The 24143-nt window shown below is 39.6% G+C and overlaps 1 protein-coding gene across 6 annotated transcripts in view; it reads left to right on the plus strand.

The window, feature by feature from the left end:
• Positions 1–22514, plus strand: part of sh3pxd2aa (SH3 and PX domains 2Aa) — a 147337-nt gene extending 124823 nt beyond the window's left edge. For 3 of the 6 annotated variants that reach the window (XM_079812994.1, XM_079812996.1, XM_079812998.1), the window contains 8 exons: positions 3810–3923; positions 6966–7049; positions 14851–14968; positions 15945–16324; positions 16551–16565; positions 17436–17485; positions 17584–17703; positions 17935–22514. In XM_079812994.1, the coding sequence (XP_079669120.1) occupies positions 3810–3923; positions 6966–7049; positions 14851–14968; positions 15945–16324; positions 16551–16565; positions 17436–17485; positions 17584–17703; positions 17935–19872 (2819 nt within the window). In that variant the 3' untranslated portion in view covers positions 19873–22514. The remainder of the gene's footprint in view (positions 1–3809; positions 3924–6965; positions 7050–14850; positions 14969–15944; positions 16325–16550; positions 16566–17435; positions 17486–17583; positions 17704–17934) is intronic. The other 3 variants (XM_079812995.1, XM_079812997.1, XM_079812999.1) reach the window with 2 other exon arrangements.
• The last annotated feature ends 1629 nt before the right edge of the window (positions 22515–24143 follow it).

Genomic DNA, 24143 nt, shown 5'->3' on the forward strand with positions numbered 1-24143 from the left:
GCTGGTAGGTCACATGAAAAGGGCAACATGGCATATGTAGTATGTCTGGATTACATTCATACACACATTCATACTATTTAGAACATACTTTTTTAGCGGCCTTGAAGTAATTACTTATTCAAAATAAGTACCTACTCAATGGAGTATTTGATTTAGGAAATTTTACAAATAGGCTATCTTAAAAGCACTATTCAATTTGTTAATGTGTACATTTTTTAATGTGGGATAAAGGACTGAGTACACCTGAAATGTTGTACTGAAAGCTGTGATGACACACACCTATATACTCGCAAACAGATAAACAAATACCCGGTGATTCCAATGAAAAGCATCTTTGTGCTGGCTAAACTGCGCGCAACCCTTGCCATTTTGCCTTTTGATTGAATTGGCCCTCTGTGCTTGCCGTAGACGGTTCCTGGTGTGCACAAACAGGAAGACAGTATCTCATTCAAAGAGCGTCAGTCAGGCAGGGTGGCCACAACCTGCTCTCAGCTCTTTCACAAATTCATTAGCAATTTCATGGTACTCGTGTGTATGCGTTTGTGAGAGATTTGCTGTGTCAGGGTGGCATACATGTCAGTGTGGTCTATTTGACTCAAATGAATCTTATGATTTCTGTATGTAAGCACTGTTGTGATTTATTTTGGCACACTGAATCAGCACTAGTTTTCTGATCTCTGTGTTGGTTTACGTCTCTCTGTGTATGTCTTCCAACTACTGGCATCTCATTTTTTAAATGAGAGCCAGAGAGTTTCGTAGGTTTAAAATGAATATTTCCATCCAAAAGTTTGGGGTCGGTAAGATTTTCTAATGTTTTTAAAAGAAGCCTCTTGTGCTCACCAAGGCTGCATTTATTTGATACAAAATTGGATATATTTTTGTTTTTAGTATTATGTTAATTCTAGAGTTGAAGTCTTTATCTTGTGGTCTTGAGACCACATAAACATGGTCTGGGTCTGGGTCTCAAAACTTGGAAGTTTTGGTCTGGATATGGATCTTGGTTTTTGGTCTCAGGAATACCACAGTCTATTTCCAACATACTGAAGATGATAATTAAGTCCACCACAGGTCGGTGCGGCATCTTCACGATCGCAAAGGATTTACAAGAATTCCATGACTGTAAACGGCAACAAAGCCACTGTACAAAGTAGGGTTTGAAAAGAAAGATGCAGTAAATTCAGTTTCAGATGATGAACTGGATATGGGGTCTAACCTTGGTCCTCAAGGGTCTAGTGCATAATGTAACCGCAAATGTTAAAATATGCTACCGTTTAAATGTTTGGGGTCGGTCTCTTATGAATCTCTTATCCTCTTAGAATCTCTTATGCTCACCAAGACTGCATTTATTTCAAAAACTAATATTGTACAATTATTTTACAATTTAAAATAACATTTTCTCTTTTAATATACTCTATATTGCCAAAAGTATTGGGACACCCCTCCAAATCATTGAATTCAGGTGTTCCAATCACTTCCATGGCCACAGGTGTATAAAATCAAGCACTAGGCATGCAGACGCTTCTACAAACATTTGTGAACGAATAGGTCACTCTCAGGAGCTCAGTGAATTCAAGCTTGGTACCGTGATAGGTGGCCATCTGTGCAATTAGTCCATTCATGAATTTTCCTCACTACTAAATATTCCACGGTCAACTGTTAGTGGTGTTATAACAAAGTGGAAGCAATTGGGAACAACAGCAACTCAGCCACGAAGTGGTAGGCCACGTAAAATCATAGCGGGGTCAGCGCATGCTGAGGTGCACAGTGTGCAGAAGTCGGCAACTTTCTGCAGAGTCAATAGCTACAAACCTCCAAACTTTGTGTGGCCTTCAGATTAGCTCAAGAACAGTGCGTAGAGAGCTTCATGGAATGGGTTTCCATGGCCGAGCAGCTGCATCCAAGCCTTACATCACCAAGTGCAATGCAAAGCGTCGGATGCACTGGTGTAAAGCACACCGCCACTGGACTCTAGAGCAGTGGAGACGTGTTATCTGGAGTGACGGATCACGCTTCTCTGTCTGGCAATCTGATGGACGAGTCTGGGTTTGGCGGTTGCCAGGAGAACGGTACTTGCCTGACTGCATTGTGCCATGTGTAAAGTTTGGTGGATGGGGGATTATGGTGTGGGGTTGTTTTTCAGGGGTTGGGCTTGGTCCCTTAGTTCCAGTGAAAGGAACTCTTAATACTTCAGCATACCAAGACATTTTGGTCAATTTCATGCTCCCAATTTTGTGGGAACAATTTGGGGATGCCCCTTCCTGTTCCAACATGACTGCGCACCAGTGCACAAAGCAAGGTCCATAAAGAAATGGTCAAAAACTCCTTAACTTTGTGGAGAGCCTTCCCAGAAGAGTTGTAGCTGTTATAGCTGCAATGGGTGGGCCAACTCCATATTAAACCCTATGGATTAAGAATGGGATGTCATTGGTTCATGTGCATGTAAAGGCAGGCGTCCCAAAACTTTTGGCGATATAGTGTATTTTAAAATGTAAATGTGATGGCAAAGCTGAATTATTTTGTGTCACATGATCCTTCAGAAATCATTCTAATATGCTGATTTGGTGCTGAAATAACATTTCTAGTTGTGATGCTTAATATTTGTGTGTTAAATCATAAAATATCATAAATGTCTTTATTGTCACTTTTGTCAGTCATCAGTTTAACACATCCCTAATTTCTTTCTAAGAAAAAAAAAATCTTACTGACCTCAAACTTTTGAATGGTAGTGTTAATGCATGTTTAAGTATCTGTGCACATGTGTGATGCATATGATGGGCGAATATGTATTCTCAAGCATACAGTACTTTGACATCATTATTGGCCCGAGTTGCTTTAGAACATTTGCTGTTGATCATTTAGCGCCCTGTCAAAAGACTTGCTTCTGTGTCATTATGACGTCAGAGCTAGATTACTGCTGACTGATGACATCACACTGTTATGAACAGCTCTCCAGCAATACTCTGTTTCCCTGGCAACAGGCTCGCTCAGAAGGATCTGTTTTTCAGCTGGAGAACCGTTTTGAATGTTCATTCATTGGCATTCACTTATGTTCGCTGTGCATTCAAATATATGTTTTAATTCCATAACATTAGTGAATTGTACAGCTGATTTACTTAAAAGACCTTTCATAAAGGTTGTACAAGCTTCTATTTTTTGCTTCTTTGTTGTTAAAGCTGCTCAGAATCATCTTTGAGTTATTATGGAAATGTAAAAAAAACCTCCCAAAAACATCACAATCCACATTTCAATAACAAATCATAATCCTGACACTACATTTAACAAATTCAGCACTTATTCAGACACATGAAGGAGGAGCTGAAAGACATAAATTTAATTAATGCGGTTATTTTGGCCAAAAACGCCCAAGCACACACATATTAGCTCATAAAACATGTCATCATGTTAGCTGCTAGGAGCATGTCAGACCTTCCTCATGTTTGACTGTGCATACAAACACAAAAATGTTCACCCTCAATAATATTTATGACAGTGTGAGGTCTAATTGATCCCAAATGATACACAGGAAGTGTACTGCATTCATAAACGCATCGCCTGAAACTAAATAACACCAGCGAGAGTGTGTTTGTGAGAATGATTGAAGCCAAAACATTGCCTCCATTAGATTAGTGAAATCCAAATGTTTGTGCATTAGTGTTTGTTTGCAAAGCATAGATACGTCAACTTTCTGTAAACAGTAACTTTTTGTCCAGGTGGTGAAAACATCATTTATTTGTGAGCTCAATCATTTTTTTGTTGTTGTTGCACTATATTAGGTGAAAAATAATAACTTATGGATGTTTTTTTTGTAGGCTGGTGGTTTGTCAGCACAGCTGAAGAACAGGGTTGGGTTCCTGCCACGTACCTGGACTCTCAGAGCGGCACTAGAGATGATCTGGACCTGGGAACATCTAGATCTGGAGAAGGTAGGACACACCAATTACACTCTCTCTCCTACTTTCCCAAGCACAAAATCTTCACCAATACCAGTGTTTCGCATTCATTGACCATTCACCGCCCAGGACCGTACAAATCTCATTTATAATGGAGTATAAAATCTGTATACCGAATTTTCTTTGAGAAGCTTCTGCTTGTTTGAGAAGTGAGGGTGTAAGGAATGTGAGAGACCATCGATTGGAGGAGAAATGAAGGAAAGAAGGAAGGCTCCTCCATCATGAAAGTGTTGCTATAATTTCTTTTTAATCTATACATAATAAATGACTTCTTCACTAGTTTGTTGGTTGTAATTCATAGCGTGTCATAACCAGGGCTTGACATTAACACCCGCCAAACTGCCAAATGCGGGTGGATTTCAGCAGTGGCGTGTAACACAGTCACTCCTATTAGCCACTTTGGCGGGTTGAATTTTATATATAACATATACATTTTTCAATAGTCTTTTAAAAAGGCATCTGAAATAATAAACTAAGGGCCAGATTTACTAGCAGCTTGTGCCAGCGCAAACCCTCTTTTGGGCGTTAAAAAAACTTCTGTCAGGATTTACTAAAATAAGCGCTGGAAAGGCATGGACAGGGTTATTTTTCCGGCTGACCTTGTTGCATATGCATTTGTAGGAGTTTCCCTTTCAGACGTAAAATTTATGGGAGGAGATTGTTTAAACGAGTCAGCAAAGGTGATTTACTAAGGTTTGCGCTTCGTCAATTTACTGGTATTTGCGGCATTATTTGCTGCCCAAAAAAGCATGTCTTAAACCAGACGCTAATTTGCGCTGCTCTTGGTAGATTGTGTTGGTCATTATGGAAATGATCCGACTATGTCTTTAATTTGCATGTCGTCAGTAGATCACGCTTAGAACTTTCCATTCCCATCTGCGCTTTTTTGGAATTGCGCTCTCACGCTAATTTGCCCTGTGCAATGTAGTGTTGTCAAAAATATTGATATTTCGATACATATCGATACTGAAATATCTGAAACGCTTCCAATACTCATTTTCCGCTGCATAGATACACGATTCCAGCTGCGCTTGATCTGAACGAATATTGTTGGTGTTACAGGGCTTGAATTTCGGCCTGGGATTGCATGTATTGCGCATAATTTCACTCATTGCCTCAGATTTTGTGCTCACACCCAAAGCGTGCCCACATAAAGCCACCTCTGAGAACTAAATTGAGTTCTTTTTTGCTTCTTATTGCGCTAAAACAGACAACAGACAAATGCACTCAAAATAATGTTAAAACGCAGGTCTTGATGAGTATTCACGTAAACACTGTCAGTTATGTTTTAAGTGAAGAAGAGAGCAGTTGAGAAAGAAAACGCATGTGTAACAGTAAAATGATCCGTGCGTCAGGTCTTAAAGTGACAGCAGCCTAATATGCTGCTAAATTATGAGATAATATTAAAAATATCTATATGGCAGTTTGTCCCTATGGTATCAATGTCAAAATTGTGGCCAGTGAAAATGCTGAGTGGCTAGTAAACCACTACAAGAGCAAAAAAGTTAATGCCAAGCCCTGGTCATAACTACACACCACATTGAATCTGGGTGTTTCCATCAACTATGGGCACTTTTGGCCCTGTGGACATTCTAAAACATTTATATAGAATTGTATTTATTTATTTAATGAAGATTCCCACCTCTGTGTCATTTCCACCACATCTCAAGTTACATATTGTGTTTATTAACATTATATGGTTGCCATTTTACGCTGATTACGCTGACGTCATAGCTAGCATTTTATGAAATATTTGTTTTTGCACAAATTAGCCAAATTATGGCTTGATTGGAAGTGACGCAAATGGTCTGTTAAGAAGTGATATTTAGCTTCATTAAAATAATTCATATTTTTAAGGAGGATTTTCATAATGTTAGTTTGAAAGACTGACTCTCTGGGACATGGGTAAAACAATAAAATAAACATGTGAAAAGTGACAAATAAAATTTTTTAATCTTTATATAACAAACAGACAAAGTGGAAATCTGTTTTAAAGTTTCAATGAAATGGAAGTAGCGACATATCTTTTCTTCTATATTGTGACACATCCAAGTCTAACAGATTATTGAAAAGAAAAGGACTTGGTTCTTTCCATCGGATTTTGAGATGTGGGCTTGCAGTGGAGGGACGGGGTTTTAAAAAGTCCGGCATACATCATCAGAGAGAAGATTGACGTTTCTGTCTCAGAAGAATGACATTTTGATTAAACATTACAAGGTCAAAAAATACATGGATGAATCAGTCACAAATTGCAAAATTACGATTTTCATTTCATGTCAACTTCAGGAACATAAATTACCCAAAGTTGAAGAAACACCCATCTGTTTTCTCACTGCAATGAAACAAACCATGTAGTCTCGGTATAAATGTGTCCCTCTCTAAGCCCGTCTTCTCAAACCCCAATCATCTGCTGCCATCAGCATTTTCTGGGTTCAGTTTTCTGTCTTAGCGAACCTGCATCTTGAAATGTATGCCACTGAAAATCTCAATGTGTAAGATTAGGAGTGGTCAGGCTGGAGATAAAGCTTTCTCTATCTTTGTCTCGAATAGATCGATACATCCCCACACAATTTATTGATCCCCGAGGAGTAATTTACCTTTCCATAAGGCCACAACGGCTTCATTTATGGATGTTGCAGCAGTTTTTCCAGACTTAACTTTATTTGAACTAGACCATCTACTGTTTCTTTAGTTTGACACTTTTTTCCCTTTTGAATGTATGGAGATAATGAGAGGTAAAACCTCAGTAAAATACATAAATTTTCTCTCTAACACAATAAAAAGTGTTAGCACTTTATGTGCGCCACTAAAATCCAATAACACGTGTATTAATCCAAATACTCCATTGCTTGCCATCATCGTTCAAGCCAAGAACCCTCCTAACCGATCACAAGACTCTTTTCTTTCATGTAATAATGTCTTCATTACACTAATACCAGTGCTCCTCCTGAGTTGTTTATGTTGAGTTTGTCATGTCTCTGTTCTCTTTCTGCTGTCCTCATTCACCCGTGTCAGTTACTAAGAGACGTAAGGCTCATCTGAAGAGGCTCGACCGGAGATGGACACTAGGGGGAATAGTCAACCGCCAACAGAGCCGAGGTGAACACACATGCAATCACGCATGCCTGCATAGACTGATCACATGCAAGCAGTTACGTGTGTGACCAATCTGCATGGTGCGTTTGTGTTTTTTAGCTTGAATACGCACACTTTAGAAACCTAAACTCTCTTTCTGGATAAAACTTCTGGATCTGGCTCCCAAAGCATGCTGGGTGGTCCGTTTCATCTGCGCTCAATCATAAAATCTTTATTATACTTTGCTTGCTTTATGTCTCTATTTTGTGTTTATGTGTATGAATTCAAAATGAGATAATTAAGTTTGTTTGCAGACGAAGAAAATAATGTTCCTCAGGATAAAGATTGGTTTAGATGTACATAATTCTGAAATATTGTAGTCTGATATCTAGTATATGGCTGAAATCTCATGTATGGCATTAGAGTTCAAAGATCCAGAGTCTTGATAATTAGAGCTCAGACTGGTTTATGGTAGTAAAAACTGATTTGGTTCTGGTTTAGCTGGTGGACTAAAAACTGCTGGTCAGCCAGCTTCTTCTTTTCTATTAAAGCCTCTTGCCTGGAAGTTTCCAGTGAGTCTGAAGACCTTAGCTGTCTTCGAAACCGGCCCCTATACCCTCATTCACTATTCCGTACATTACTCCGCTTGAAGGAGTGAATGAAAACGAGTGAGTGAATTCAGATCCCATTTTTGCAAAGTTTGTCTAATAATCATTTGAAACTTAGCAATCTGGCAATTGAACTTTGTGATGGAAACTAGCATGTATAAACCTAAATTATGTAATACTAAATTAAAAAAGAATTTATTATGATATGATATTACACTGTACACATTGGACCAGTGTTTTGGAAAAAACGATGGATGGATGATTCAGCTATGGGCGCCATCTTCTGGCATTCTACAGTGTATTATGGGTATTCTCAAGCCGTTGAGTGTACATCAGTTGTACACTTCACTCGTTATTGTGCTGCATTGAGGGATTGAATGAGTGCACTCGATTACGTCCACTATGGTTTCGGACACCACTACAAATGGCTGTCCCCTCAAATAGTGCCCTATTTAAGGGTAAAGCTGGTGGAAGTGTTTTTAAGTAGGGTCAGAGCTAAACCCGCGGGGCAGTGGCCCTCAGAGGGGGAACATTTTGTTCACCCAAACAGTGAAAAAATTGGTAATGGTGCCTACTCACCCTCAAGGGTTCCAACCCTGTATGACATTTTTTTTGTCCATACAATGGAAGTCGGTGGGGGGCAATGTTGTTTTGGACCCCCATTTACTACCATTGTATGGACAAAACCAATACCTCAAAATCTTTTTTGGTGATGTACAGAAGGGGAAAAAAATCTGAATTCAGCAGTCAGATCTGGCATCCTGCAGTTCACACATGAGGTTTGACCTTTAAAAATCCCAGTGTTTAATTCTAAACTCCGTCCCAGACTTCAAACAAGGACTAATGTCTAGACCTTTGGTGGAAATGTATGTTTGTATGGTAATGAGTCTCCTTGGAGATCTGCCGTTGAGTCATAAGTTATAGACATAGTCATAAGGAATAGACCTCCACAGTTGTAATTCCCGCAGTTTTCCATTTGTGTACTCTTCGAGTGTGCTGCTAACATGTCATGAACACCATGCACACGGCTGTAAGTAGACTGGATGCATGCTGGATCTGGAATTGGTGGTAGCTGATAAGAGCTTTACCATGCTGCATTTGCACTGGGACTGGGAATGTGTGAATGTCTACTGAGACTCCTAATGCCCAGTAGATGATTTTGGGCTGTCCCAGATGAAAGATCATCAAATTTCATTGTTTTTTGACAATGACAATAAAGATCAATCAATGACCAATCGTGGCGATTTCTGTGGTTGTGGCTCCTAAACGGTGGTCCTACATTGTTCAGTGAGAGCGGTTTAAAGACAGTCTTGCGACCAAAGCCTGCGATCATTTTCTGACAGAAATTTAGCATGATCATTTGCTGCTACGACCTACATCTGCTAACTAGCCAATAAAAATGCAACATGAAATGGCATATTGATCAACACGACATGGTGCTAAAACTTGTAAACTCCATTTGCAAAATTTGCATGCCAAGTTGGCCTCTTTTCCTTAGCCATGATCGCGTCCATATTATCCTAATTCACTTCTGTGCACACATAAAAATCAAAATTGCCAAAGTGCGCTTCATCTTTCTCTATTTGTTTACCACTAGCGCATGCTGATAATGTTGTAGTAAAATAATAATAAAATAGTGTCATCATCGTACAGTCTACATACATGTCGTACCCAAGTTTATTAGATCCATGTTGTACAGTGTGATTTGTAATTATCTTACAGGATTGCCGAGATCGCACAGGCATAAGATATGAAATACCAGGTCTTAGGTTTATTGGAAAAGTTATGTTAATAAGTCTCTTCAAATCTTCAAGTCCTCCAGCAACCACCACTAACAACCGTGGTAACTAGGGCATTTTAGGCAAAACTATGGTTACCATGGTCAAATTTTATAAGGAACGTTTTTCTCTTTTCTTCTACAAGTGTCTACTTATGCAAAATTCTGGTTTTAGATGGGATGACACTGTTACAGTAACTGCCTTTCCCTCATTATTTCTCCTTTTGCTTTGCATCGTTGGAGAAGTCTTTGGAAACTCACAGTGGAAAGTGTGGAAGTAGGTCATTGGCTCTGTGTGTGACTGCATTTAATCCTGTTATTTTTTTATTTTTTTACTGTATACATACTAATGAGTCAGAGAGCACACGGTTGATCCAGAGACAAAGAACAGCCAGGAGTTTCAGAGGGAACGTTTCTCCATAAACACAAGTTGCAACCTTCAAAACAGGTCAGAGGTTGTGATGGCTTCAGACTGATAAAAATCATGTCTTTTGTAACGTAACGGTTTCGAAACTCTAGCGCACTGTACTGTAATACAGGACTAGGAGCCCGTAAAAAGTACATTTGATTCAGGATGAAATTTTTCATTTATCATCATTTATTGATGATCATTTATTCACCTCATGCTCCAAACCAGTATTTTAAGTACTATTCTTCCATATACCACAAAAGGAGATGTTAGGCAGTATGTTCATGCTGCTCTTTTCCATAAAGTGAAGCTCCAAAACTAACAAAAAACACAATAAAGTGTCTTGATGCACCAAGTGTCTTGATGTTCAATATTTTATTTAAAGCTACACTGTGTAACTTTTTTTGTTTATTCTTAGCTAAAAACACTTAGTTCTTTCAAAAATATATGTGCTCATTAATGTATATTTACTTCTTTCAAGTAATAAAGTATTCTCGTAAGTTTATAATAAGCCATTGAAAATACATACGGGTGAGGGGTTCGAATGCGGGTCGCCATGTTGCCCCTCCACCTTGAAAGTACATTAGCCAAAGAGGGACATACCCGTAAATTCAAACTTCGCCTTTCGCGTTTTAACACTCGATGGCACCGTGTCGAATGTGGATGTTCACTGGGTGGTCATATACCTTTTAACCGCTAGATGGGGGAAAATATCACACAGTGTAGCTTTAAGTCTTAAATTTAAGTCAATTTTCTCAGAAAAAGTGTTTTCTGTGTCTTCATTTTTGGAGCTTGACAAGACGAGGGCGGCATCTGAAATTGCATACTTATAGTAGGTGAAAAAATGTATATTACAAAAGAAGTATGTCCGAATTCACAATACTCATAAAAGAGTAGGCAAAAAGTCCCTGGATGACCTACTACTCCCATCGAGAAGGACACTTTCCTATCCCATGAGGCCACGGGAAAGGATTTATGAATGAAGCAACACAACTGATGCTGGTAGGTCACAAGATAATGACACCATGGCGCATGTAGTACATCCGGATTCATACTATATAGAGCGTACTTTTCAAAATATTTTATATTCGGACACAGCCATGGTCCTCTAAGCATTACTCTAAACTTCTCCTTTTCTGTTTTATGAAAAAAAAAAAAGCAAATCGTAAAAGGTTTGGAATAACATAAGGATGAGTAAATGGACTGTTTTCATTTTTGGTTGAAGTATTCCTCAGATTCAGATAGTTCCTGTCGGACCCAGCACGACTTTTGGTTATGTTATATGAAATGTTAAAGCAAGCAAGTCTCAGCCAGGTCAACATGGAAGCTAGAATGATCGGTGTACCCACAATCTCTCTCTCATTTCGTATCGCAGTGGTTTTTAGGTCATGGAGGTTGAGGGAGAAAATGCCTCTGTTGGCACGCCGCTCAAGTAATGTGTTCTGGACCGACCTGACTTTTTCCACCATCCAGAACAGTCCTCCATGAAAATACTGCTGACTGTTGGATAATGTGTTTTTGAGGCATTTCCTTTTTGTGTGGTTTTAGCTCTTTCATTTTTAGCCTCTCTTATATCTCAATCACTCCTGTTGGTTGTTATCTGTCCACACTAAGACTTCTGTGGAACTCAAAAGATGTTCAGCAGAATACCTGCAATCAGTTCTTCTACATTTTGTAAAAAGTTTAGCGTTGGTTTTAGGTCAGAAGTTCAGAATGAGATCAGCACAGGGTAGTTTCTTCTCTGTCTTATGTTCACTTCAGATTTCCCAGCTTGTCTGCTCCAGCAAAATCATTAAGTGTTAATAGAGACGTTACGAAAGAGAGTGACTAACTGCCCTGACCTCATGACATCTTTTGCTGGCCGACTGTGTTATTCACTGCTTAGAAAAACTAGATATAGGATATTCATCTTTCTTTTGGTTGTTTTTCTTTTTTAACTCTTCTCCCACTATTAACGTCTTTTATCAGCTCCATTTCTGTTTCACTGAATCGAAATTTATAGCATTGCTCTGAGCAGACTATAAGCTCTGTCGCAAAGGAAAAGACATTAGAGTTTGATATGTAGATGCTAAACATAGTTGTGTCATATGTAAACAATACTGAATTATGTTTTGTGTGCTTTTAGGGAAGAGAAATGCTTTATAAGATCTCAGGAGTTTTCAATGCAAAATGGTGCGAATAAAACTGGTTGTGAACAGTTATTTGTCTTAGGGGGTGAAACCTTTCATGAACATATCCAGGACATATTTTAGCACCAGATAAGATTTTTTTTGTTTTGTGGCATTGTGAGATTTTTTACATGAAAGTTAAGCACATATTCCTCCCCAATTCTTATTATTATGCGAAACTGTCTCATTCTCTTTACTGAAATGGGAAAATAAAATTGTATTTAAATTTAAACATTTTACATTGGTATTATGTGTTGTCCAATCTTTAATATATGCTGATATACACTGATCAAGCATAACATTATGAACATTATATATTGTGTTGGTCCCCCTTTTGCTGCCAAAACAGCCCTGACCCGTTAATGGCACCGATTCCACTAGATCCCTGAAGGTGTGCTGTGGTATCTGGCACCAATATGTTAGCAGCAGATCCTTTAAGTCCTGTAAACTGTGAGGTGGGGGCTCCATGAATCAGACTTGTTTGTTCAGCACATCCCACAGATGCTCGATTGGATTGAGATCTGGGGAATTTGGAGGCCAAGTCAACACCTCAAAATCGTGCTCCTCAAACCATTCCTGAACCATTTTTGCTTTGTGGCAGGCACATTATCTGCTGAAAGAGCCACAGCCACCAGGGAATACTGCTTCCATGAAAGGGTGTACATGGTCTGCAACAATGCTTAGGTAGGTGGTACGTGTCAAAGTAACATCCACATGGATGACAGGACCCAAGGTTTCCCAGCAGAACATTGCCCAAAGCATCACGCTGCCTCCGCCGGCTTGCCTTCTTCCCATAGAGCATCCTGGTGCCATGTGTTCCCCAGGTACAGCGACGCACACACACCCGGCCATTCACGTGATGTACAAGAAAACGTGATCCATCAGACCAGGCCACCTTCTTCCATTGCTCCGTGGTCCAGTTCTGAAGCTCACGTGCCCATTGTTGGCGCTTTTGGGGGTGGACAGGGGTCAGCATGGGCACCCTGACTTGCCTGCAGCTATGCAGCCCCATGACCGCTCATGACCCTGTCACCGGTTCACCGCTGTTCCTTCCTTGGACCACTTTTGAGAGACACTGACCACTGCAGACTGGGAACACTCTACTAGAGCTGCAGTTTTGGAGATGCTCTGACCCAGTCGTCTAGCCCTCACAATTTGGCCCTTGTCAAACTCGCTCAAATCCTTACGCTTGCCCATTTTTTCTACTTCTAACACATCAACTTTGAGGACAAAATGTTCACTTGCTGCCTAATATAACCCACATACTAACAGGTGCCGTGATGAAGAGATAATCAGTGTTATTTACTTCACCTTATGCCTGATAGGTGTATACAGTATGTCTTGATGCATTATGGTAATTGTATTTTGGGGGGGATTGTCATGATAATGTCACAGTGCAGAAACTCTTAATGGTCCTAAAAGGCTGAAAAATGGGCCCTATTTAAATGATCTGAGCACATGGTCTGAAGTGCATGGCGCAGGTGCATTCTTTTTTCCTTATCTGTCCAAACCCACTTTTGCTAGTTTAAAGTCCCAGTGAACCGGAAGTAGCAACTGAGTTTTCTTCAGTGCTATGACGTATTTCCAAGTGAAACGGAATATTGAATAGAGGGCAGGGTTTTACTTCAGCGCTCCTCCTCTCCATCTCTCGCTCATAGCAGATTAACGGTGGTTAAGGATATTCAAACCCAAGCCGTCAAACTGCCGTCATCGGAAAAGGAACGCCATTCCAGAATGGAAGTAACTTTTCAGATTTTGATTAAAGATTACTGTGACAAACACATTTTTTTCTGTGTATTAACTTGCACGGATTAATTGATCACCCTAAGACCTGTAATCTGGGCTAACAAAGTAAACAGGGTCAATTTTGATTTCATGAGGACTTTAATGACAAAAAAAGGTCGGCGCACCAGGCGCATGGTCCAAAACAGTTGTAGCTAGTACCTAATCAGAGTCTCGTCTCCCATTCCCTTTAAAAGCCAGGAGAAAGCAGAAATGCAGAACGCTTCTCCAGAATCCTTTTATTTTTTAATATTTAAATAAGTTTGTGTGCTGCTGTGTAATAAAAAAAGTGTACACACGTTGTGCACCCGTCTAAAGGCTAACACCCACTTTAAATAACGCAAAAAATACTGCGCTATAGACTTTAGACCAGCTTTTTGTTGGTCAGTGACGCAGTCGTTTTGAGTTGCCTCAAAATAGCAACGTGTCAAATGCGCCTGAACACACCTCGTTTTCAGACCAGCACGCCAATGGGCGAACAGATGGGCGTGTGTGGATTTGCTATTTAAATAACGTGGCACTGGATATGAAAATGATAACTGCGTTGGGCTGAAACTAGCAAAAAACACTTGTGTCGCATTGTGCAGGGTGTATGATAGGACGCTTTATCTTCCTTATACAATATATGATTCAATTTTTTTTTCTTTTGACTTGGCATGACCTGGACATGTTTGTATAAGACTGGCCCTACTAGGTTTTTCATGTGGAATAAAACTATAGCCGGAGTGGAGAGGCTTGCTATAATTATTGTGTCTTGGAGTTGCATTGCTCTGATTACAGCAGGCCCACTGTCTCCTGGAGGTTTCGTTAATGTTATTATTATTGACGGATTGGTAGATGATTGTGTTATTGTGCCTGTGGTGAAGGGTGAGTTTTGGACCCGGTCTTACTGCAAACTTTGTGGTTTTGCTTCTGCTTCTGTTTTCCCAAATTCCCAAAATTTGTAAGTTAGCTGTTGAAACCATTTGTCAACCTCCTTTCACACCGCAGAAAAGGCAAAGGCCCAAGTACAGGAGAAAAAAAAAACAACAACAAAGAAATCCTCTCTCATTCTTTTTTCCTTATCTGTTTTTTTTTTTAGAGGAGAAATATGTCACTGTCCAGCCGTATGCCAGTCAGGGAAAGGATGAGATCGGGTTCGAGAAAGGAGTAACCGTGGAGGTCATCCAGAAGAACCTGGAGGGATGGTGGTACATCAGGTAACAATCTGGACCTTAGACTTTAAGGTGGTATATTATGGAAATATTGGCTGATGATATTTCATTTATGTCTGGTGATATTGCAGAATACATTTTGGGTCTTCAGAAACATCTGCACTGATACAGTTTACTATGTTATTACTGTATTAATTGGTATGTTATACTGTATGGCAAATCTAAATGGCTTGATTATATATATATTAAAAGCTGGATATATAGTGCTTCCTTCCTATTTTCCCTGCATACATACAGGACACTCATGTACAGAGAAATATATACTATACAGCGAATCTCAACTGCCCGATTTTTAATTTTGTGACAAAATATATACCTTACAGCTCTATAAATAAAGATAGATATGTAAGTATATCCAACACTCACATAAAGCAGTATATACTATTGACCTATAGCATATCTCAATTGCTAGATTGCTTGTATGGTCAAAATGTGAACTAAACTACCGCCCACCTCAAATCTTTTAATGGCATGAAGATATTAATATATTATAAATATATTAACATCATGTTTTTCCTGTAAAAGCTGCTTTGAAACAATGTGTGGGGTGCTGTACAAATCAATTTGACTTGGCTATGTTGTGATGACCTGGGACACACTGAAAATGGCACTCACTTTTCAAATTTCAATATTTTGCTGTGCTTGAAAGAAAAGGAGCTTTGTGGGTGACAGTCACCCTCTCAACCCTTTAGGGATTGGGGCTGTACATGTACATATAATGCCAAATAATTAGTGTGTGAATATATACTATATATGAAGAGCTTACTTATAGATGCTTCTGCATATTAAATATGTAATACATTACAGCAGCTTTACATCAGGAAAGATATGTGTCCATAGAGTGCTAAGGCTTCACTTTACTTAAAACATTATGCTGACCTCTAGTGGTCAGTAGGAGAATAACATGGTTAATACATGGAGTTGATTTTGAAAGATGTGTATTGCTACTGATGTGTTGCAGGTATCAGGGTAAGGAGGGCTGGGCCCCAGCCTCATACCTGAAGAAACTGAAAGATGACCTTTCCCCAAGGAAGAAGACGCTGACTGGCCCCGTGGAGATCATTGGAAACATAATGGAGATCAGTAACCTCCTCAACAAGAAGGCTGTAAGCGAGAAGGACATTCAAACTGACGGAGAGGCCACCACCCCTGAGCGCCACATTTCCAAAAGTGAAATCAGTTTACCTATCCCATATGCCTCAGAGGCTGGAGTGGCTCCCACAGTGGTCACTGGTTTGGGAATGAACTCTGGATCTAGCGCCGCCCTACAGGAGAACAAGAGCAGGGCAGAGCCGGGGTCACCTGCTATAGCCCGGGTCGCACCACACAGAGTTGAGATAGGTGAGTAAACTGTTGGTTTATGACATGTATAACTGTTTAGAATAGAATAGAATAGTTAGATAAATAACACCTAGTATATTTACACCTTGCTGAAGTAATCTTTCTTAAAAATGTAAATAGTTGTTTTATATTTAATATATTATCATACTTTCTATATACTTGTATAATTATATAGCTATATTTGATATAATAAATATGTTTATGTTCCTGTTATTTTTGCACATAGGATTTGATGCCATAGGTAACATTTCTTTGTGGTAAACAGGTGTTTCCTAACATTTTGTCCGAGTGTTGTGTACCTTGATAGTGACACATTCACTGTCTCTGTTGCTCAACATTCAGCCTGTCAACTGCTGTTCGTTTGCTATTTGTTTGGTCTTGTGCTTACTTATTTTTCTAATGCCAAATGTACTACACAACTGAAACAATTCCCATAGTGCTGTACTGCTCACATTACATGACATTCATTCTTGTTAAATCTGTTTTGTTGTGGATGGTGAGATGCACACACACTATTATTTCACCTTAACAGGTCCTTAACAGACAGCATATGATCCCCAAAATGTCTGGTCTTGGTTAAAACTTGCAAAGTGACTGATTCTGTTCTAATAACGCCCAAAATGTAGCCTAATTTGAAAGCAGCTTAAGTTGTATGCATGGTACTTTTTGCTAATACACCTAAAAATATTAAAGAAACATGAAATTTAAAGAAACAATGGTTAGAAATGTAATGTTCCGTTTTCTCATTGGCTATTTCTTATCATTGATCTCTCTACTTAATCAATCATACCCAGGCCATCACATTTCTCACACTACAAGATTGCCTTCAGATATTTTTTTCTTAAAACATGCTTGTTGTGAATGCATGCTTGAGTGTGTTGAAACACATCTCTGAACTTCTCTCTCATGTGGGTTAGTGATGGCACTGTAATCCAGTTTGGCTCCAATTTGACTTTTTTGTAAAAAAAAAAAAAAAAAAAATTCTAAAAACTTTCTGATGACAAATTGGGAACTCCCCTAATTTAAAGTCCCAAATATGATTCAACTATGGTAATGTTTGCCATCTTGAGCTGAGAGACAGTTAATAATCATGTTTCGCATTCATTGGCAGGATCTCCAAACCTCAGACAGAAACCTCCTCCTCGAAGAGATACAAATTTGGTAAGTTAAGTGGACCAAAATTGTTTATAATCAAATTAAATTAATAGAGAGCAGCATTTATTTATTAGACAGTAATGTCTTTTTCTCCAAAACTCAAGGCATTCCAGTTGCCCAAACCTCCAGAGGCCCCTACTGTGGAAGCGGAGTACTACACCATAGCAGAGTTTCAATCCAGTATCTCAGATGGCATCAGCTTCCGTGGAGGACAAAAGGCTGATGTAAGGCTAATATAATTCTAATATATCTTTCAAACACATAATTTCTTTTGACTAATGAAAATATTAAAATATATTAAATAATACATGTATACAGTGGGATTCAAAAGACTTAGGCCACATTAACGATGGGATTTATTTTTTAAAAACTTAATATAAACTCAAAGTTTGGATTGCGCTGTATAATAAATATATGCCATTGTATTATATAAACATGTAATATGTGGTCTTCAGGTCATAGAGAAGAACTCTGGCGGTTGGTGGTATGTCCAGATCGGGGATATGGAAGGCTGGGCACCCTGCTCCTACATTGATAAACGCAAGAAGCCCAACCTGAACCGGCGAACCAGTACACTTACCCGCCCCAAAGTTCCACCCCCTGCTCCACCAGTCAAAAAACAGGATTCTGAGGATTTACCTTCTCTGGGTGGCTCCGCCTCCAAAGCTCAAGAATCCCCCACTCAGCGTGTCTATGAGGAGCCGGAATATGACATTCCTGCCATTGGTTTTGACTCCGATCTGGATGCTAATCCTCCGAAACAAAAAACAAATAATTCCCCAAAACCAGAGCCCCGTAAGTTTGAAATTAAAAGCAATCCAGCAGCTGCCGAAAGGATCGCACAGGCTGGCAAAGCGTCGCCTTTACTAAAAGTGATGACCTCCCCCTTGAGGAAAAGAAACTCATTAGAAGATGTCAATAGGGAGGAAGTGATTTATGAAAATGAAGGGTTTAGGTTTTCCTCTGATGACTTTGCCAGTGGTTGCGATTCAGATACCCCGAGGAGTCTCACATTGGGTCGCAAACCTTTCGGGTCCTCTTCTGGAGGAGGGAAGCCCCACCGGAAAGTAATGGCGGATCTAAACCGGAGCCACTCTCTTGGTCGTGCTGAGAGACACAGCCCCAGGTCATCGTCAGACGAATCAGGACGCAATCCCAAAAGAGAGCCTGTTATGCGCAAAGATGTGGAGATCCGGATTGGTCAGAGTCCTTTAGCCAGGCCCAAACCAGTGGTGCGACCCAAACCTCTGCTTACAAAGTCAGAGCCACAAAGTCCAGAAAGAATGGACATCAGCAGCCTACGTCGCCAGCTTCGGCCTACCGGAAGTCTTCGGCAAGGAGCGATCCGTGCAGTACGCGGTGAAGATTCGGAGACGGCTTCCGTTGTGTCCTCGGAGGATTCCATCTCCTCAAGAAGTACCTCTGATCTCTCCAGCGTCTATTCCAAAGGAAGCCGAGGTGGGGAATCCGACCATGAAAGTGTGATCTACAGGACCACAGATGCTTACGAACGAGCCCAAGAGTCAGAGGTCAGCTTCCCAGCTGGTGTGGAGGTTGAGGTACTGGAGAAGCAGGAAAGTGGATGGTGGTATGTCCGTCGGGGCAATGATGAGGGTTGGGCACCTACTTTCTACTTGGAGCCGGTCAAGCATACCCATGACCTCGGTGTTCAAGAATCCCGTGATGGCCCTCTTGTTGATCTCGGTATCACCAACAAGTCCAACAGCCTTGAGAAAAATGAGCAGCGTGTTCAGGCCCTTAACAACCTCAACCAGCAGAACCTGAGGAGTATGAGCAACCCTAGCCCACCAATCCCATCCAAACCACCAGGGGGATTTAGCAAGCCAACCGCAATGATGAACGGTTCAGGCGTACGGATGCGAAACGGTGTCCGTCAGGCTGCAGTGCGACCGCAGTCAGTGTTTGTGTCTCCTCCACAGCCTCTGAAGGACACCAACATCCATACTGGGTCTTTGAGGAGAAATGAATCACTGGGTGCGGGCGACCACTTGAGGTCCACAGGTGTAAGGCGAAACTCCTCTTTTACTACCGTTCGACCGCAGCCAACCGATGTGCGGGTGAGGGCTGGGACCACCATTACTGCACCCGTCGGAAGTTCAAGCCCCTTGATTGCCCAGAGAAATGGAATTCCAATCTCTACAGTAAGACCCAAGCCCATCGAGAAGACACACCTCATTCACAACAACCTTCGAGAGGTTTACGTATCTATTGCTGATTACCGTGGCGATGAAGAGACCATGGGTTTCTCGGAGGGCACTAGTCTTGAAGTTTTGGAGAAGAATCCAAATGGATGGTGGTACTGCCAGGTTCTCGATGGCTTACAGGGACGTAAAGGCTGGGTACCGTCTAACTACCTGGAACGAAAAAAGTAATTCCCCAAAAATGTTTTAAACATGCACAATTGTAATCAAAATGTAAAGAGACGAACTGACTGAAGGACTTTTGGGTTGAAATGAGAGGGACAGAGCCTTTTAGAAAGGAGTTTACATTAAAACTAGAGTAATGCAGGTGAATGTTTAGCAAAAGACCTGCCGAAACTTTATGCCAAATGGGTGCCTTCGTACATCTTTCACTGAATGTTAAGAGGAATCGGTCAAATACCAGTGAAGCAACAAAAATACCAAACTTCAACTTAGTGCCATAGGCCTACAAGTACAGAAAGCAACAAACTTATTTTTGTTACAACGTTAAAAAGAGAAAAAGTCAGCATAGGTGCATAACAATGTGCAAATTCAATCTTAAGCACTCAAAAACAAGACATTTCTGTTAAAAATGTTTTGAACAGAAAAACCAACATCAAATTTTTTTTTTTAAACGTATACAAATTTTTTTGAAATTGTTTTGTGTTGATGTTTTTATATCTTCCTTAGAGATGTATTTCTGCTTTCTTGTAACATCCTAACACATCAAAACATTCACTGACTTATTGTCCTGATCAGTTGACGATCAATCTCTTTGTCTTCCCCATTCTTTAAATATTCGCAGGCCAAAATGAATAGAACATGTTAATGGAAAACCGTCTGTGAAAGCTATATGCATAGATCACCTCATGCCCACCTCTTTACTGGGTTTAAACCCACGTTTAGTTTACAAAGTGCATCTGGTCATGTTAGGAGGGTAGACCGCTTCAGAGGACAGAACTTTAGATATTGCTGCTTTACGTGTGCTAAGTCATGAAATCAGGACTGGAAAATTTGATGTTTTGTTCAGCATTTTATCCCAGGGAAGTAGTAACATAACATTGAGCCCAAAATGTGATCACACCAAAGACGAATTACAGACGTTTTGTTTTAGAGTTAGTATTTATTTGTATGGGTACAAATACAGTGTATTCGACAAAACCTAAACGAGGTTTCAGAACTGAGAACAAAGTTTATTTAATTGTTATATCTGGAAGCACTTGATTTTTTTTTTCAACCCAAAGAAAAGCACATTAATATGCAAGGTTAATTTCTGCGTTACGATATTGCTGGGCAGTATTGAATCTGAAGTTACACAATAAGCAGTTTAAACTTCTATCATTCAAGAATAGCGTTTCATTTTCTGTCGACAAAGATATCACAAAATTGATCTTAGTCCGTACTCCGTAGTCTTCTTTTTTTAGATGTCTGAGCTCAGAATGATTACTCCTCCCTTATTCAATCAAATAATACTCAACAACAGCATCAAACAGCTGATGTTCAAGACTGCTGAAATATTTTTCTAATGAAAAGTGCGAGCTCTTCATTGGGTTTCGCACTACTTTGATTTATTTTTCTGCTGGACAGTATTTTAGTGTTAAACAGTTAAAACATTAATTACCTGCTAGATTGCAGTTATATTCTATTAAGCAGAAAGTTGTTTATTTTGTCTTGTTTGTTTGTTTGTTGTGTGATCACACATGGACAATAATGATGAATGAAGTCGTTCATTTGTTGTGAATCAATGCATTTGAACTTTTTCTTGAATGCATTGGTTTGAAGATGCAGTGTAATTCATCAGCATATAATTTATTTAACAACATTTTTGTTGTATTTATAATTTTTTCATATTTTTTTAGGAACGTTTTTAATACTTCTGTCTCGCAATGATGCCATTTTGTTGTCATTTGACACTTACAAAACTTGATACTCTTGGTAGTTCTGTAGTAATTGGCTACTGCTATATTCTGAGCTTTTTTCCCCTACCAAGATATTTTATAGGCCTTTATTACTTATACACTTGAAATTGGATTTTTTTAAATTCATTTTTAATCAGGAATGCATTTTCAACCAAGCTGATAGCTGCACCTTTAGCAACTATGTACACTTCCTTTCTCGTTATTGAGCCACATATAATGCCAGATTATTTAAGCAAAACAAATCTTTTATTCTTATTTTAATATCATATCACTTTCAGAAAAAAACAACCTTCTAAATGATAATCAATAAATACTTCTAATTAAAAGCCAGCATTCAAATGGGAATGATCAAATGACAACTGACATCAATTTTATAATTAAAAACAGCAGGGCTCTATAGTTATATACTGTAGTATATGTGGATCCCAAATTGTGACTGGACCAATTTTGATTTGAGTGTTTCATTTAAATGTTTAAAAAAACAGCAATAATTGAATTGTAAAGTGATTTTTGTTTTTAACGTTTAAATTTGAAAATGAAGCCATTGCACTCTCAACTGCAACTCTCCTTTGACGATGGCATTATAGAAATGTGTCGACTCACTACAGCGCAGCGCTTGTGATGGATGTTGCTAAGCGCCATTAACACTATATGCTTTTTCTTCATTTGCGCCTATACAATGTACAAGGGAACTGTTAAGTGTCAAACTAGTTCTTATCTCATATTACTTGTGTATCTGCTAGCTTTATTTTGTGTTCTTTATTTATTTAATTTTTCAATGCGTTTTTTTCAGGAACAATGTTGTGTTTTGCCATTTTTTTTCTTCTTCTTTCTCCTGTTCACTTTTGACATTACTCAGATGGAATGAGGAAATGTGCAATACAAAAACAGGCATCTCATTAGTTAAGAACCGTAGTATTGAAAAAAAAAACTTGTTTTTACTAGTCATTTTGACAATTTTATGTCAAACAATGCCTGGTTTTGTCCCATAGTTTGTTTTTTTTCAAGTCAAAATGAGCATATCATACCGCTCAATATGTTCAAATTTGTTATGCTGAATGTTAAAATCCCCTAATAGATGTACACCTTCAGTCTACCGGCCAACCATGACTTGATTTCCTGCTTTCACACTTTTTACCTACTGAACCCTATCTTGCTTTAAGGGATTTAGTGACCTCTCAGACCCATGGAGAATCAGTATGGAAATAATAGGGAAGCATGGGCATATCTTATTCTTAGAGGCATTTGTCAGTTCAGCTTGTCGAATCACAAATCTGAGATGGTGGGGCAAAACCATCAGCAGCTATATGAGCGCCGCACCGCACACTGCCAACTGCTCGACATGTCTCTTTGACATCCGCCCCTACAATACACGGTTACCATGGCAAACACGAATTCTCTATCCTAAATCCCAATCGTCAAAAGGAAGGACTTGCATTGTCGGTTTTAGCCTACTAAACTGCTTTTCTTCCTGTCTGAATTCATAAATATCTTACTCCTTTTACGCATTGGAACGCATGTACTGAGAGTTGTAACGAATTTTGCTTTGGTTAAAAACGAGGAGAGTTATAGACGACTGTCTTAGAGTTTCTGGTCAAGAGAACCATTTTATGAGAGTTGAAATGTCTTCACCTTTTTTCATTTAAATAGGCCCTCTCAAAAAGAGGCTTGCTGTAGTTTCTTGCTCCATGTTGTGTTGTGTTTTCTTTTCTGTTTTCCTTTTGTAGGATCACATTAGGATATTAAGGTTTCCGTGTTTTATGTAAAACAGTTTATACGAGAGAATATATGGGATATATGTACAGGAATGTTCCAGGTTCTATGACATGCTGTCAAAAATAATTTCGTAAAAACAAGACGGAAATCGTTTGCGCCAACACCATCATGAAAAAAAAACTACTATTTTATGAGGAGGCGATTTTATACGAATTTGCATGATGTGGTTCGCACAAAAATGTAAAGCCCAAAGTATATTTTCGTGACGGTCCGCGCATTGTCCGCGTGATGTCATTTTCGTCATCACGAGGGTTCGCAGACATCCGCGCACACTGTCCGCGTTGAAAACAGTCCACTAGATGCTGACGCTGAACGCGTAGGAGTATACCTTGAAAGCCTCACGCACTCAACTGTGCGTTAAGGCCCGGACATTTTCCGTTTTTTCCGAAGCCTTTCAAAGTTGCGCACTTGCTGTTGTATGCACACCATCGGTCTCATAAAGCCCAAAGTATACTTCACTTTTTACGTGTGTGAGGGCCAGCGTATAGTGCCCGTAGCGCAAATTTCGTCATCAGAAGAGTGTGCGCATACGCCCAAGTCGCACATGCGCATTTTTTTTTCTAACAGTATTTACATGGGTTGTAACTCATGGCAAGAGATTGCTCAAAACTGCGCATGCGTGGAAAGCCTGTGTACGTGAACAAGTCAAAAGAAGTATAGCCTACTTTGCAAGGCTGTGCGTTCTATTGTGAGCATACACTCGCGTACGTGTAAAAAAATGAAGTATACATTCGGCTTAAATTGAGCGGCACGCGGACGTCCGCAGAC

The sequence above is a fragment of the Gobio gobio genome (genome assembly GCF_949357685.1).
Source record: "Gobio gobio genome assembly, chromosome: 3".
NCBI lineage: Eukaryota > Metazoa > Chordata > Actinopteri > Cypriniformes > Gobionidae > Gobio > Gobio gobio.